The sequence below is a fragment of the Cynocephalus volans genome, chromosome 1 (genome assembly GCF_027409185.1).
Source record: "Cynocephalus volans isolate mCynVol1 chromosome 1, mCynVol1.pri, whole genome shotgun sequence".
Lineage (NCBI taxonomy): Eukaryota > Metazoa > Chordata > Mammalia > Dermoptera > Cynocephalidae > Cynocephalus > Cynocephalus volans.
The window spans coordinates 135685901-135699615 of record NC_084460.1 but is presented as its reverse complement, the minus strand read 5'-3'; the positions used below and the strand labels follow the sequence as shown (position 1 = coordinate 135699615).

The following is a 13715-nucleotide window of genomic DNA, read 5'->3' as shown; positions in this document are numbered from 1 at the left end:
TACAAATTTAAACTTAGTCTGTTTTGTGTTGCTATAACAGGATGCCACAGATTAGGTAATTTACAAAGGAAAGAAATTTATTTTTCACACTTCTGGAGGCTATAAGTCCAATATCAAGGTGTTGGCAACTGGTGAGAGCCTCTTGCCATGTAATTTCATGGCAGAAGGGCAAAAAGGAGGGTTGAATTCATTTTTATAATAAACTCACTCTTGCAATAATGAACCCATTCCTGTGATAATGACATTAATCCAGTAATGAGGGCAGAACCCTCATGACCTAATCACCTTGCAAAGTTCCCACCTCTCAACACTACTGCATTGGAGATTAAGTTTCCAACATATGAACTTTGGGAGACACATTTAAACCACAGCAAACTGTAATGCAATACTACTATACAAACATTAGAATGGCTACAGTAAAAAAAGATGGAAAATACCAAGAACTTGCAAGAATAGAGAGTGATTGAATCTTCATACACTGGTAGGGCTGATCCCTTTGAAAAACTGTTTTACGGTGCTTATTGAACATACCCTATTATGACACAGTGATTCCACTCCTGGTATATAGCTAAGAAAAACATGACTATGAGCTCACCGAAAGATGTAGAAAATGGTAAATGCACGATTATTCATAATAGCTAATATCCATCAACAAAAGAACCATCTACAACTGTACATGGGTGAATGTTAAAACATAATATTGAACAAAAAAATCTAGACACAAAAAGTATATATTACATGATTTTATTTATATAAAGTTCAAAACCAGAAAAAACAATATATGCTGTAGAAGTCAGTATAGTGGCTATCCCTAGTAAGGGTAAGGGATAAGACGGGATAGATACGAACTAAAAGAGCACAAAGAGGGTTCTAGAGTGCCAGTAATGTTCTACTTCGTGATATGGACACTGCTTACACAACTATGTTCAGTCTGTAAACATTCAGAGAGTTCTGTACTTAGATTTTTCTGCCTATTATAGTTTTTAAAAAGTTTAAAACAAAAAATCATGTTTTTCCATACCTTTAAAGAAGAATCAGGATCCTTCCCATTAAGAAGAGCTAATACTTGATTAAGACATGAAGAAAAGTGCTCATACCTAGGTTTAAAATAAAAATATACATCAAAAAATAATTAAGAAATTAGTGTATTAAAAGGGATTTATCTTATCTGCAAGATAAATATAAAACTTAGGTGTATTTTCTTTCACCTCTTTATTTATTTGGGATTCCAATACAGAACATACTCTTTAAACACGCTACTTAAAACTTGGAACATATCTTATCACTATGATATACATACATCAGGCCTGTCATTTATTGAATCACAATGACCCATATGGCAGTAAATAAATCACTGAAATTTTCACATCAAATGCGCTTTAAAAAAAAAAAAAATTGCGTTCAATTTGTAAAAATTCAAAGGACACAGGAATACGTTAATAAATTATATAGCTACTTATTTATATAAAGTACCTAAACTGACAGCCTGTGCAGATAAAGAAGTAAAGGGCAGCAACTTGTATTACATAACTCCAAGAGGTACCACTCACATCATATTCTATGTGACTGATTTGGGAGAATAGCACCCTCACAAAAAGCTCACAGTTTAAGGATGGAGGCAGAAAGATAGAAAGTGATAATGCAAGGTAATGTAAAATGCAATGCAATAATTTAGGAATGTATAAGATGCTATGGAACAGAGAATTAGTATCAAACCCAGACTTGGCAGGGCAGGCCTGATCAGGTGAGGTTTCCTAGACTTGAATCTTTAAAAAAATAAACATAAAAAAAAATAAATAGGAGATAGCTATATAAAGGAGAAAGTATTCTAGCCTTCCAGAGGAAATACTCTAGAGGATACAGCACATGGATATGTGATAGAGTGTTTCTAGCAAGTTGGAATTCTATTTATTGTATGATCAAAAACATAAGAAAGTTAAGTGTAAAGAAATAAGGCTGAGAGGTTGCTAGGGATCAGATTTTGGAGGGCTATATTGAGAATCGGGATATTCACCTTGAATGAAATGGGAGGTCACAGATTTTAAAAGGGACATATGGTTGAAGAAAATCTTGAAAGTTGAGCATCTTTGTAAGTAAAGGGGAAGAGTCAATTGAATGGGAGGCACTCAGGAGATAGGGGAAAAACTGCTAAAGATAGGCAAGAATGAGACTTAATGCATTGAATAATAGGGAATGTTTAGGAATATAACAGGATGAATATAAGTAAGAATCTGTCCAGGGGTACAGATTTGAGGGAGCACCAATCAGATGGAATTTCATTTTGTTTTTCTTCTGTGAAAAAAAGATAAAGTCATCTTTTGTCTGAAAGGTGGCAAGGGAAAAGTAATAAATATTTGATAGAGCCATTATAGGAAATAAAAAAGAAAGCCAACTGGGAATAAATATAAGAAGTCTGGCTCAGATGAAGTTGTGTGATTTTTTTCAAGTTTTGATTAGGAACCATGACATTAAGTCAGGCTCTAAAATAGATTTGGGACTGGGGTTTTGGTAAATGGTATAGCTGATAAACAAGATACATCAGAGATGATTCTGGGGTTCTAGGCTGGATAAAGAAGAAAATAGATAATGATAATGGGACTAAGAGATTTACAGAAGTGATTCACCAACCTTTTACTAATGCTAAACCAGATTATCTTTCTGTCTTCTGGGAGAGGTATATCCAAAAGAATTTTTCTGCTTACTACAAAGCTGTTAAATATGCACTATCTGGCGGCCAGGATAAATAGATATGAGTTTTGGGAAACTCATACAACAGATGAAGAGAGGATAGGTAAAGGGAGGGCATTATGGAAAAAAAAGTTCTCTTATTTACAGATGCTTTAGAGAAGAAAACGTGAAATGCTAATGTGAATTCTTCTTGGCTGTGCAAAATATCCGTGAATAGTGCTCAATTTTGCCCTAGTTCTAAGCTTTTTTTAAGAAAAAAACTTCTGGATTCAATGTTTCTTAAAGATCAGGGAATATGTCTTCACATTCTGCCACTGCTAAGACCCTGCCCTCCCCCAGTGCTTGAGCATAGCAGGAGTTCAAAAAATGTTTTCTTACTTGCGAATGATGAGTTAATTTAACTCCTTGAAGCAATTTCAGTAATTTCCTAATTCAGGACTGAAAAGCAGCTAAGTCACTGGGAAAATTTAACTTAAACTGAAGATGCAAAAAGGCCACTAGCTCTTTGGAAAACAGTTACCATCTGACCTCAAAATATAAATAATCACATGAAATACACGGAGATAGAAAGAACATATGCACATGGGCTCCCATTTTACTTTATGACACAAAAGAGGCATTCACCAAAGGAAACATTACCCATTTTTTACACAAAAAGTAAAAAAAGACACAAACATACTAACATGAATGTTCCTGTAGTAAAAATACTTTTCAAAACATAATGCTCAAGATTTAAAACTGGTTTTAAAATAGATTAGTCAAGATATCTACATTTTGGAGAATGATACAACCCTACTGATCTGAGATGAACACACACACACACATACCCTTTTTATAATTTTACATTTCAGTTAAGGAAAGCAATGGGAGTAAGCATATCAAAACATTTAAATTTAGTCTACTGTGAATCAGCAGAATCCAAGTTTACTACATCTAAGAAAGCAGTTTTATTTATCACAAACACATCCTGGTATTAAAAAAAAAAAAAAAAAGTCCTAAAATTTACAGAAGTGAGTCATACCTGGTAAGATAATCAGCAATTTTAGGATTCTTAAGGAGATCCATCAGTAGGTCAACTGAATACTTTCTAGTTAAGGTACCATCACCATTTATGAGAATATTAAATATGAGCTGAAAAGTCTGATGAATGTTTCGAGCATGAAACAGCTTAAAAAAATAAATTAGGAAAGTATATTACACAAAAAAATTTAGGTTGACACCATCCAGAAATATAAAAAACCTCAATGATTTTTCAAAAGTAATAGAAAAAAATCATACTTACCTTTTCCCCCACCTCTTCATTTAATGTCAAACTGGATAATATTGAAAGTGCAAATACAACCACAGTTAAACTACTATGAGCCAAAAAGGTTATTAGAGTTCGATAAAAAGATTTCACATTACCCTAAGGAAGAAAAAAATTTTAAAAAATTAAAATGAAAAATTACAAGTTTTATAGTTGGTTTAAAAAGTGGACAAACTTTTATTAGAAATCATTATCAACTCTATAAAGAAATGACCATCACCATGAAAAGATAAAAATTCTAAAGCAAAATTTAGATCACATATAAATGTAAATTCAAAGACTGTTCATTATAAACAAAGAGCATCTAGAGAAAAAAAAAAAATTTGAAAAATGTGCCCAAATGAATGAAAGATAAATTGTGCCAAGTTTGGTAGCTTTGGAATAAATTCATAGATGGTAAATCAGAGTGTTAATTCCAACAGTTCAAAAGAGATACATGGAGAGTGGAAAAAGAACTACCTTAAACACTGCAAAAAAGTTGCTTAGAATTTGTCTTAAATTAATAAAAGTATGTAATGAGGAACTGTCATAATTATGGGAAAGGCAAGAAAATATTCAGCAAATTTGAAAATCTGTTTCATTACACATCCTGGGGCAGTAGCTAACTTTGTCACATTTTCTAATTACTATTCGGACTTAAGAAATCATTGAAGGGGTAAGTGATATGGGTACTTCCATATATTAATGACAGTTGTACAGACAGGTACAATCTTAATGAAGACAGCAGTCTCTAGTCTCTAAGTGTTTTCTAAATATGGGCACTTTCTCAATTCAGAAATTGAAAATACGTGTGTATGTATATATGTACAAGGGTACTTCAAAAAGTTCATAAAAAGATTCATATTATCTTTTAATCCTATTTTCCATGAACTTTTTGAAGTACCCTCATATATACACACACACGTGCATGTGTATAGCTCACTTTCCTCTTTCTATAAGCCCTTTTCAAACACTTCCATGGCTCAAAAAAACTTGTCCCTCCAAAGTAAGACCAGGTTAGAAAAATGCAGTACTTGAACAAATGAGATTATTATTTAATTTAAAATAAAACAGGCAATTCTGAATATTGCACAGCAGGGAATTGTTCACAAAACACCTTAAAGAATCAGTGAACTTTCTTGATTTAATATACCTCTAAAAATGGTTCAACTAAGTTTACTTGCATAACCTCATAAATACTGGCAGTTGATACTAGGCACTTACTCATGAGATCTTCAGGGTGGAGTGACCATTGATTTTGTGCAAACAAAAGACTGAGGTAATGGGACTGCCAATGATGTGCCTCTCTTCTAATAGCACAGAATAATTTAGTAATTTGTGTATTACAATGTGAGAAATAATGAAATGCTATGGAGATGGAAAAGTTTTAGAAATCAGTATTTATATTAACCCTTAATTTACAATCTTTAGTACAACATATATGAAAGCTAGAATACTTTAAATTATTCATATATTAATCTGATTTCATTAGCTTTGAAGAGTCAACTGGACAAGACATAAGAATCCCTGTTAAATTTTTTAAAAGAAAAAGACTTAAAATTTTCCATAAGCATAGAACCCACCACAAAACAAGAAACATTAAAAAAAAAAAAAAAAAAAAATCTTACCAAAGTCTTTATGTGTGTTTGAACAGAAAGATTGTGCCGACAAAGATTTGCCAATAATCCTAGACAAGGCATTGTTAACTCATCTTCAGAAGATTGACTGATGTTTTACATTTTTTGTTAGGAAAATATAAAGACAAAAAGCATTAAGTTCATTGTAAATTATTCAAAATGATACAGTAATTTACAGACTTAAATTCCTTTCTCCATGCAAAAGAATCTAACATGTGAAGACAGTCAAGCTCTGAATCATATTGACAATTTTCTTCATGTTTTGAAACAAAACTATCCTATTAAATTCCATGATAAAAATATGTAAATAACTGTCAGAGTGACCATGTGCTACTTCATCAGTATATTCTTCTACCAGAAAGATTAAATATAAACATACAATGTTTAAGACAGCAAATTAGTTCCAGTGCAGAGTTTAAGGAGTGGTGGTAGTTATTAATCCATCACAGAATAGGGGAAGAAAAAAAAAATCACAAAACCCACAGACCAGAGACAAATCTCTGATATGAACCTGTAAAGGTCTAACACCACAGAATATCTATAAAACCTGGAAGAGACAGCCATCTCAAATGCCCAGGCATCAATGTAAAAACACAAGGATCGAGAAAGAACAGAGAAATATAATACCAGCAATAGACTAAGAAGAACAGCAGATTTATGAAATTTCCGATAGAAAATTCAGAATAACCCTCCTTAGGATGTTCAGTTAGTCACAAGAAAATAAAAATTAAATGATATCTGGAAAACAATTCAGGAGTAGAATGAGATTCTTGACAAAGGAATGGAATCAGTTAAAGAAAAACACAAGTAGAATTCTAGAAATAAAGAATACATTATCTGAACTGAAAACCTCAACAGAGTGCTCTAACAGCAGACTTGATCAAACAGAGGAAAGAATCAGTGAGCTCAAAGACAGAACATATGAAATTATCCAATCAGAGAAACAAAAAGGAAAAAGAATAAGAAAAAAATGAAACAAAAAGGCAGCAATTATGGGACTCCCTCAAATGAAATAACCTCTGCATAATTGACATACCAAGAGAAAACAAAAAAGGAAGAGACCTAGAAAGAATATTCAAGAAAATAATGACTTAAAATTTCTCAAATATGGAGAAAGTTGAAAACATCCAGGTACAGGAAGTTCAGAGCTTATCAATCAAATTCAATAAAGAAGATCTCAAGGCACATCATAATCAAATAACCAAAAACCAAAGACAAAAAAAAGAATACTGAATGCAGCAAGAGAAAAGAAACACGTAACATCCAATGGAGCTCCAATATGTCTCTCTAAAGATTTCTCAGTTGAAACCCCACCAGCCAGAAGAGAATGAGAGGATATATATGTTCAAATTGTTTAAGGAAAAAAAACGTCGAGAAATAATTCTGTATCCAGCAAAATTAATCTTCGAATACGAAGGAGAAACAGTCTTTCCCAGACAAACAATGATTAATTAATATTAGACCTTCCATACAAGAAATGCTGAAGGGAGTTTTTCAATCTGAAAGAAGATGACACTAAAGACAAGCAAGAAAACATCTGAAGGTACATAATTCATTAATAAAGTAAGTTCAAATGTCATAAAGATGGTAAATAAATTGTTTATATCCTTAGTATGAAGACTAAAGGACAAACCTAACAAGACACTAACATATACAAATGTATAAGAGATAAGCAGTATTAAAAGATGTAACATGAAGTGACAAAATGTCAAAAAGTCGGAGGGGAATGGAATCAAAGCATAGAGAGAGCTTTGGTTCTTTCTTTATTCTTATATATCAAAGCTAAGTTGTTATCAGTTTAAAATACTCTCTTCTGTAAGCTTCATAGTAATCATAACACAACAATTTATGAGAGACATACTAAAAATAAAGTGAGAAATCAAAATATATTGCTAGAGAAAATCAATCAACCACAAAGGAAGACATTAAAGACAGGAAAAAAGGATCTACGAAACATCGGTAACAAAATGGCACTACAAGTCCCTTTATATCAGTAATAACTCTAAATGTAAATGTATTAAATTCCCAAATTAAAAGACGAGTGGCTGAATACATCACCAAACAAAAACCACCAATAAGCTGCCTAAAAGAAACTCACATCAACTATAAAGACACACATCGACTAAAAGTAAAGGGATGGAAAAAGTATACTTCATGCAAATGGAAACTAAACGAGCAGGAGTAGCTATGCTTACATCAGATAAAATACACTTCAAGCCAAGAAAAATAAAAAAAAAAAAGATAAGGACAGTCATTATATAATGATAAAGAGATTTATGCAACAATTCTAAATATACATGCACCTAACTTTGGAGCACACAGACATATAAAGCAACTACTACTAGACCTAATGGGATAATTTCCAACAACATAATAGTTGAGGACTTTAAAACACAACTTTCAGCAAAGGACAGATCACCTAGACAGAAAAATTAACCAAGAAACATCAGAATAATCTCTACTCTAGGATGATTGAAACTACTAGACATTTATAGACTATTTCCTCCAACAGCTGTAAAATATATATTGTCCTCAACAGCACATGGAACATTCTCTAGAACAGAGCATATGTTAGGTCACAAAATAAATGTCAACAAATTTTAAAAACTGAAATCATTTCAACTATCATGTCTGACCACAATAGAATAAAACTAGAAATGGAAAACAAAAGAGACACTGGAAACTATACAAATACATGGAAGTCAAAAAACACGCTCCTGAACAATGAATGTGTCAGAGAAGAAATCAAGAAGGAAATTAAAACTTTCTTGGAGACAAATGAAAAAGAAAACAGAACATACCAGAACCAATGGAATACAGTAAAAGCAGTCCTAAGAGGGAAATTTATAACCATAAATGCCTACATCAAAAAAGAAGGAAGCTTACAAATAAACAACCTAACATCATAGCTCAAGGAGCTGGAAAAACAAGTATATATCAAACCTAGAATCAGCAGTTTCACAGAAATAACAAAGATCAGAGCAGAAATAAGTAAAGATTAAAAAAAAATACAAAAGATAGATGAAACAAAGAGTTCTTTTTTCATAAAGACAAACAAAATTGATAAACCTTTAGCTAGACTAACAAAAAAAAGAGAGAAGACTCAAATGAAATCAGATATGAAAAAGGAGACATTACAACTAATACCACAGAAATACAAAGGATCATAAGAGATTACTACATAGAACTATATATGCGAAAAAACTGGAAAACCTAGACGAAATGGATAAATTCCCAGAGACACAGAACTTACCAAGGATGACTCATGAAAGAAATAGAAAACCTAAACAGACTAACAATGAGTAACGAGAATGATGCAGTAAAAAAGTCTTCCAACAAAGAAAACCCGAGGACCAGATGGCTTTACTGCCAAATTCCTTACCAAATGTTTAAAGAACTAATATCAATTCTTCTCAAACTATTCCAAAAAACTGAAAAGGAAATATTTCCAAAATTCATTCTATGAGGCTAGCATTACCTTCATACCAAAACAGAAAAAAGATACAACAAAAAAAGAAAACTACAGACCAGTATCTCTAATGAACACAAATGAGAAGATCCTCAACAAAATACTAACAAACAGAACCCAACAACACATTAAAAAGATCATACACAATGAGCAAGTGAGACTCATCTCAGAGATGCAAGGCTGGCTCAACATAATGCAAATCAATACATGTGATCAACAGAATGAGGGCAAAAACCCCATATGATCATTTCAATAGATGCAGAAAAACCATTTGATAAAATCTAACATCCCTTCATAATAAAAGCACTCAACAAATGAGGTATAGAAGGAATGTACCTGGCTAATATTATACTAAATGGACAAAAATTAGAGGCTTTTACTCTAAGATCTGGAAGAAAAAAAGCATTCCCACTTTCCCCACACTTACCCAACATAGTACTGGAAGTTCTAGCCAGCACAATAAGGCAAGAGAAAGCAATAAAGGGCATCCGAATGGGAAAGAAGGAAGTCAAACAATCTATTTGTAGAAGACATGATCATATACATAGAAAGCCCTAAAGACTCCACCAAAAAATTACTAGAACTTATAAATGAATTCAGTATTGTAGCAGGATACAAAATCAATACACAAAAAACAGTAGTGTTCCTAAAGGCCAATATTGAAACAGTTGAAGAAATCAAGAAAGTAATCTCATCCACAAAAGCTACTACAAAAATGAAATACCTAGGAGTAAATTTAACCAAGGAAGTGAAAGACCTCTACAATGAAAATTATAAAACATCGGTGAAAGCAATTGCAGAAGACACAAATAAGTGGAAACATATCCCATGTTCATGGGTTGGAAGAATTAGCATCATCAAAATATTCATATTACCCAAAGCAATCTACGGATTCAACACAATCCCTTATCAAAATACCAAGGACATTCTTCAGAGAAAAAGGAAAAAACGATTTTAAAATTTGTATAGATCACAAAAGACTCTGTATAGGTAAAGCAATCTTGAACCAAAAGAACAAAGTTGGAGGCATCACACACTACCTGACTTCAAAATATACTATAAAGCTATAGTAACCAAAACAGTATGGCACTGGCATAAAAACAGACAAATAGATCAATGCAACAGAATAGAGTCCAGAAATAAACCTGCACACTACAGCCAACTGATTTTCAACAAAGGTGCCAAAAATATACACGGGAGAAAGGACAGCCTCTTCAATAAATGTTGCTGGGAAAACTGGGTATCCACACATAGAAGACTGAAACTAGACCCCTATCTCTTACTATACATAAAACTCAAGTCAAAATGAATTGAAGACCTAAATTTAAGAACTGAAACTATGAAACTACAAAGGAAGAAAACATGGGAAACACTACACGAAATGGGAGTGGGCTGCACTTTTGCAGACAAGACTACAAAGGCACAGGCAAGTCAAGCAAAATTAGACAAATGGGACCATATCAAACTAAAAAGCTTCTGCACCGCAAAGGATACAATCAAGAAAGTGAAGAGACAACCTACAGAATGGGAGAAAGTGCTTACAAAACTACACATCAGAGAAGGAGCTAATATCTGGAATATATAAGGAACTCAATCAACTCGGCAGCAAAAAAATCAGATAACTCAGTTAAAAAATGGGCAAAGGACCTGAACAGACATTTCTCAAAAGAAGACATACAAATGGCCAACAAGCACATGAGAAATTCTCAAGATCATTAATCATAAGGGAAATGCAAATTTAAACCACAATGAGATATCATGTCACTCCAGTTAGAATGGCTATTTTCAATAAGGCAGAAAATAACAAACGCTGGGGAGGATGCACAGAAAAGGGAACTCTTCTACATTGCGGGTGGAAACGTAAATTCGTCCAGCCATTGTGGAAAACAGTATGGATGTTCCGCAGAGAACTAAAAATAGATCTACCTCAGGACCCAGCTATCCCACTATTGGGTATGTACCCAACGAAAACAAAATCAATCTAAAGAAAAGACACCTGTGCTCCTATGTTTACTGCAACACCATACACAATAAACAAGAGATAGAATCAACCTGAATGTACATCAGTGGATGAATGGATAAAAAAAACTGTGGTAGGCTGGCAGGTTGGTAAGAGCACAGCGTTGGGAATGGCAAGGTCAAGGGTTTGGATCCCCAGGTCCCTGTACCGGCCAGCTACCAAAACAAAACAACTATGATATATATACACAATAGAATACTATTTGACTATAAACAGACAATGAAATCCTATCATTTGCAGCAACATTGATGGAACTGGAACAATCATGCTAAGTAAGCTGGGCAGAGAAAGACAAATTCCACATGATCTCATTCATACGTGGAATCCATAAAATAAAAATAACACAAAATGGAAAAACAAAAAAAGTGGTTCTCATAGTAGAGAGTACAATAATGGTTACCAGAGGCCAGGAGGGGAAGGAGAAGTAGTGAACTAATGGGCACAAAACTATGCTATCTACCCTTAGTGAATCATTGTGAAGTATACACATGTATTGAAGCAACACACTGTACCCCACAAATATGTATAAATGTTAAATAAAAAAAAGTCTGAGTGTAAAAAGTTAGAAAAATTTTCTAAAATTGATTACATGGTTTTAATTTAAACTAAACCAATAAATTATTTAGTTACATGATTGGTTGCATACTCACATATGATCTATCAGGAATGTAATCAATTCATCTATATTGGCACCAGAATGAAAAATTTTGACGTTATATGTTAACCTCTGCAGAAGTTGAATGCACTGAGAATAAAAACACAGTTATGAATATAAACATATAATATGTTTTATGTGCTCACAAGAGTGGACATTGTGGATATTCTGAACATGTCATCATTTTAGGAGGCAAGAACTTTTCCATTTCTTAAAAGTTTTTTTTTAAAACACATACAAAGAAATGAGACTACTAAGAATCTCAAGGTTCATCTCCCGATTCACATATTTCTATACATTCTGTCACAAATAGAGCATCATTGTCAACATTGTTCATTTATCATCTTAAACTTGAATACTTGAATGCAGGATGAAACACATTCATATTCCATCAATTCTAAGATATATTTTTTCACATTTTACCACCTCTAAAATTGCATGTCAGTTTAATCGTGCTTTCCTTTCTTACAATTGATGGCATTTTAGAGGCGATGAAATATAAAGGCTTTAAGAGCTTTGGATACGCATTAAAGAAGACTATATCTATAGCTTCAATTTTTGTAGAATGTTTCCTCAACAGATTGAGACTAGATGCCAACTCAAATTATAATTTTAAAATGAATAGCTTCCATCTCAAAATGCAGACATCTGTGTTTATAAATCAGGCCAGTTATATTGTAGATTTGTTTCTCTTCAATAATGGTGCTAGATGTGGGTAAGCTTTCCTTTTCTAGAAACATTTAAATAGTAGTATATGTGTGTCCAACCCGGTGTTAATGACAAGAACTGTGCCTAATCATGTAGTATCATAATAGCATGTAGACTATATGTTAACCAATTTTGATCTGAGAATAAGGCAGGCAGAATAGTTAAGTGATAGCACACTGTGGGTGTATACCTGCAAAAACACTGAATCATTGTGGCACATGCTGCTCCGACAAACCACTCCTGCCAACACACTATTCAGATTGTATGTATTCTGAAGACAATCTCTGGTTTCATTGTCCACGGCTGTAAGTTAAAATAAAATGACACAAAATACATCATTTTTATATATAATACTCATGAATGAAAGAAAAATAAATTTATATGAAATAAATTTAAAGTTATCATTTTAAAAAAGTATGTTATGGCAATTTTATTTACCAGTACCCTCCAATTCAGAAGTTCAATTAATTTCTCTATGTGGAATAATTTTAATATCAAAGAAAAGACTTGTTTTATATATATTTGTAGAAATATCGCAATTAAAAGATTAGTTCAATTTTCTGTAAACCTAAAATACAGTCTGTTAATTAAAAAAATAAATGTAACAAAAATAAATAAAAAAGATTATCACCTAAAAAAATTTATAATATATTTAAATGTTGAAGGTGACAGACATTTGCATTCAAATGGTTGGTGGGTGTTGCAAGTGGCAGAGCCTTTTTGGAAAGCAATTAAGTAAAGGCTATTGAATTCTAAAATAACCTGGAAATTCTACTGTGAATTCATTCATTCAACAGAAATACACTAACATTTGAGCAAATTTACTTAACAATGTCCTTTGCACCATTGAGTCTATAGCAAATACTAAAATGATGAGGAAGGTTGGTGGTAATGAGTAAAGACTCATTCCATTTTACTCTGTATATCTGTGGTAATTTGGTAGCCACTAGGCTACATGTGGCTATTTACATTTAGGTTAATAGAAATTAAAAATTCAGTTCCTCACTTCATTATCGCACTTTGAGTGCTTAATAACCCCATGTGGCTAGAGGATACTATACCAGACAACACAGATCCAAAAAATTTCTGTCTCTGAAGGAATGCTGCTCTGTGTTAATATTTCCTGACAACTGAGTTTTTTTAATACTTAGCATACATTAATTTTATGCTTAAATTATGACTTTCCGAGTAATGTATTTAATACTGGCATCATGTGTATGTGGGGTTTTTGTTTGCTTGTTTTTTAATTCAAA

At 32.7% G+C, this 13715-nt stretch overlaps 1 protein-coding gene across 1 annotated transcript in view; it reads right to left on the bottom strand.

Annotated features, from left to right (window-relative positions):
• Window positions 1–13715, bottom strand: part of CIP2A (cellular inhibitor of PP2A) — a 51555-nt gene that overhangs the window by 33421 nt on the left and 4419 nt on the right. The window contains exons 3-8 of the mRNA XM_063099837.1: window positions 12653–12765; window positions 11750–11844; window positions 5602–5698; window positions 3971–4093; window positions 3710–3855; window positions 1022–1097 (exon numbers count right to left, since the gene is read on the bottom strand). Coding sequence (XP_062955907.1) covers window positions 1022–1097; window positions 3710–3855; window positions 3971–4093; window positions 5602–5698; window positions 11750–11844; window positions 12653–12765 — 650 coding nt within the window. The remainder of the gene's footprint in view (window positions 1–1021; window positions 1098–3709; window positions 3856–3970; window positions 4094–5601; window positions 5699–11749; window positions 11845–12652; window positions 12766–13715) is intronic.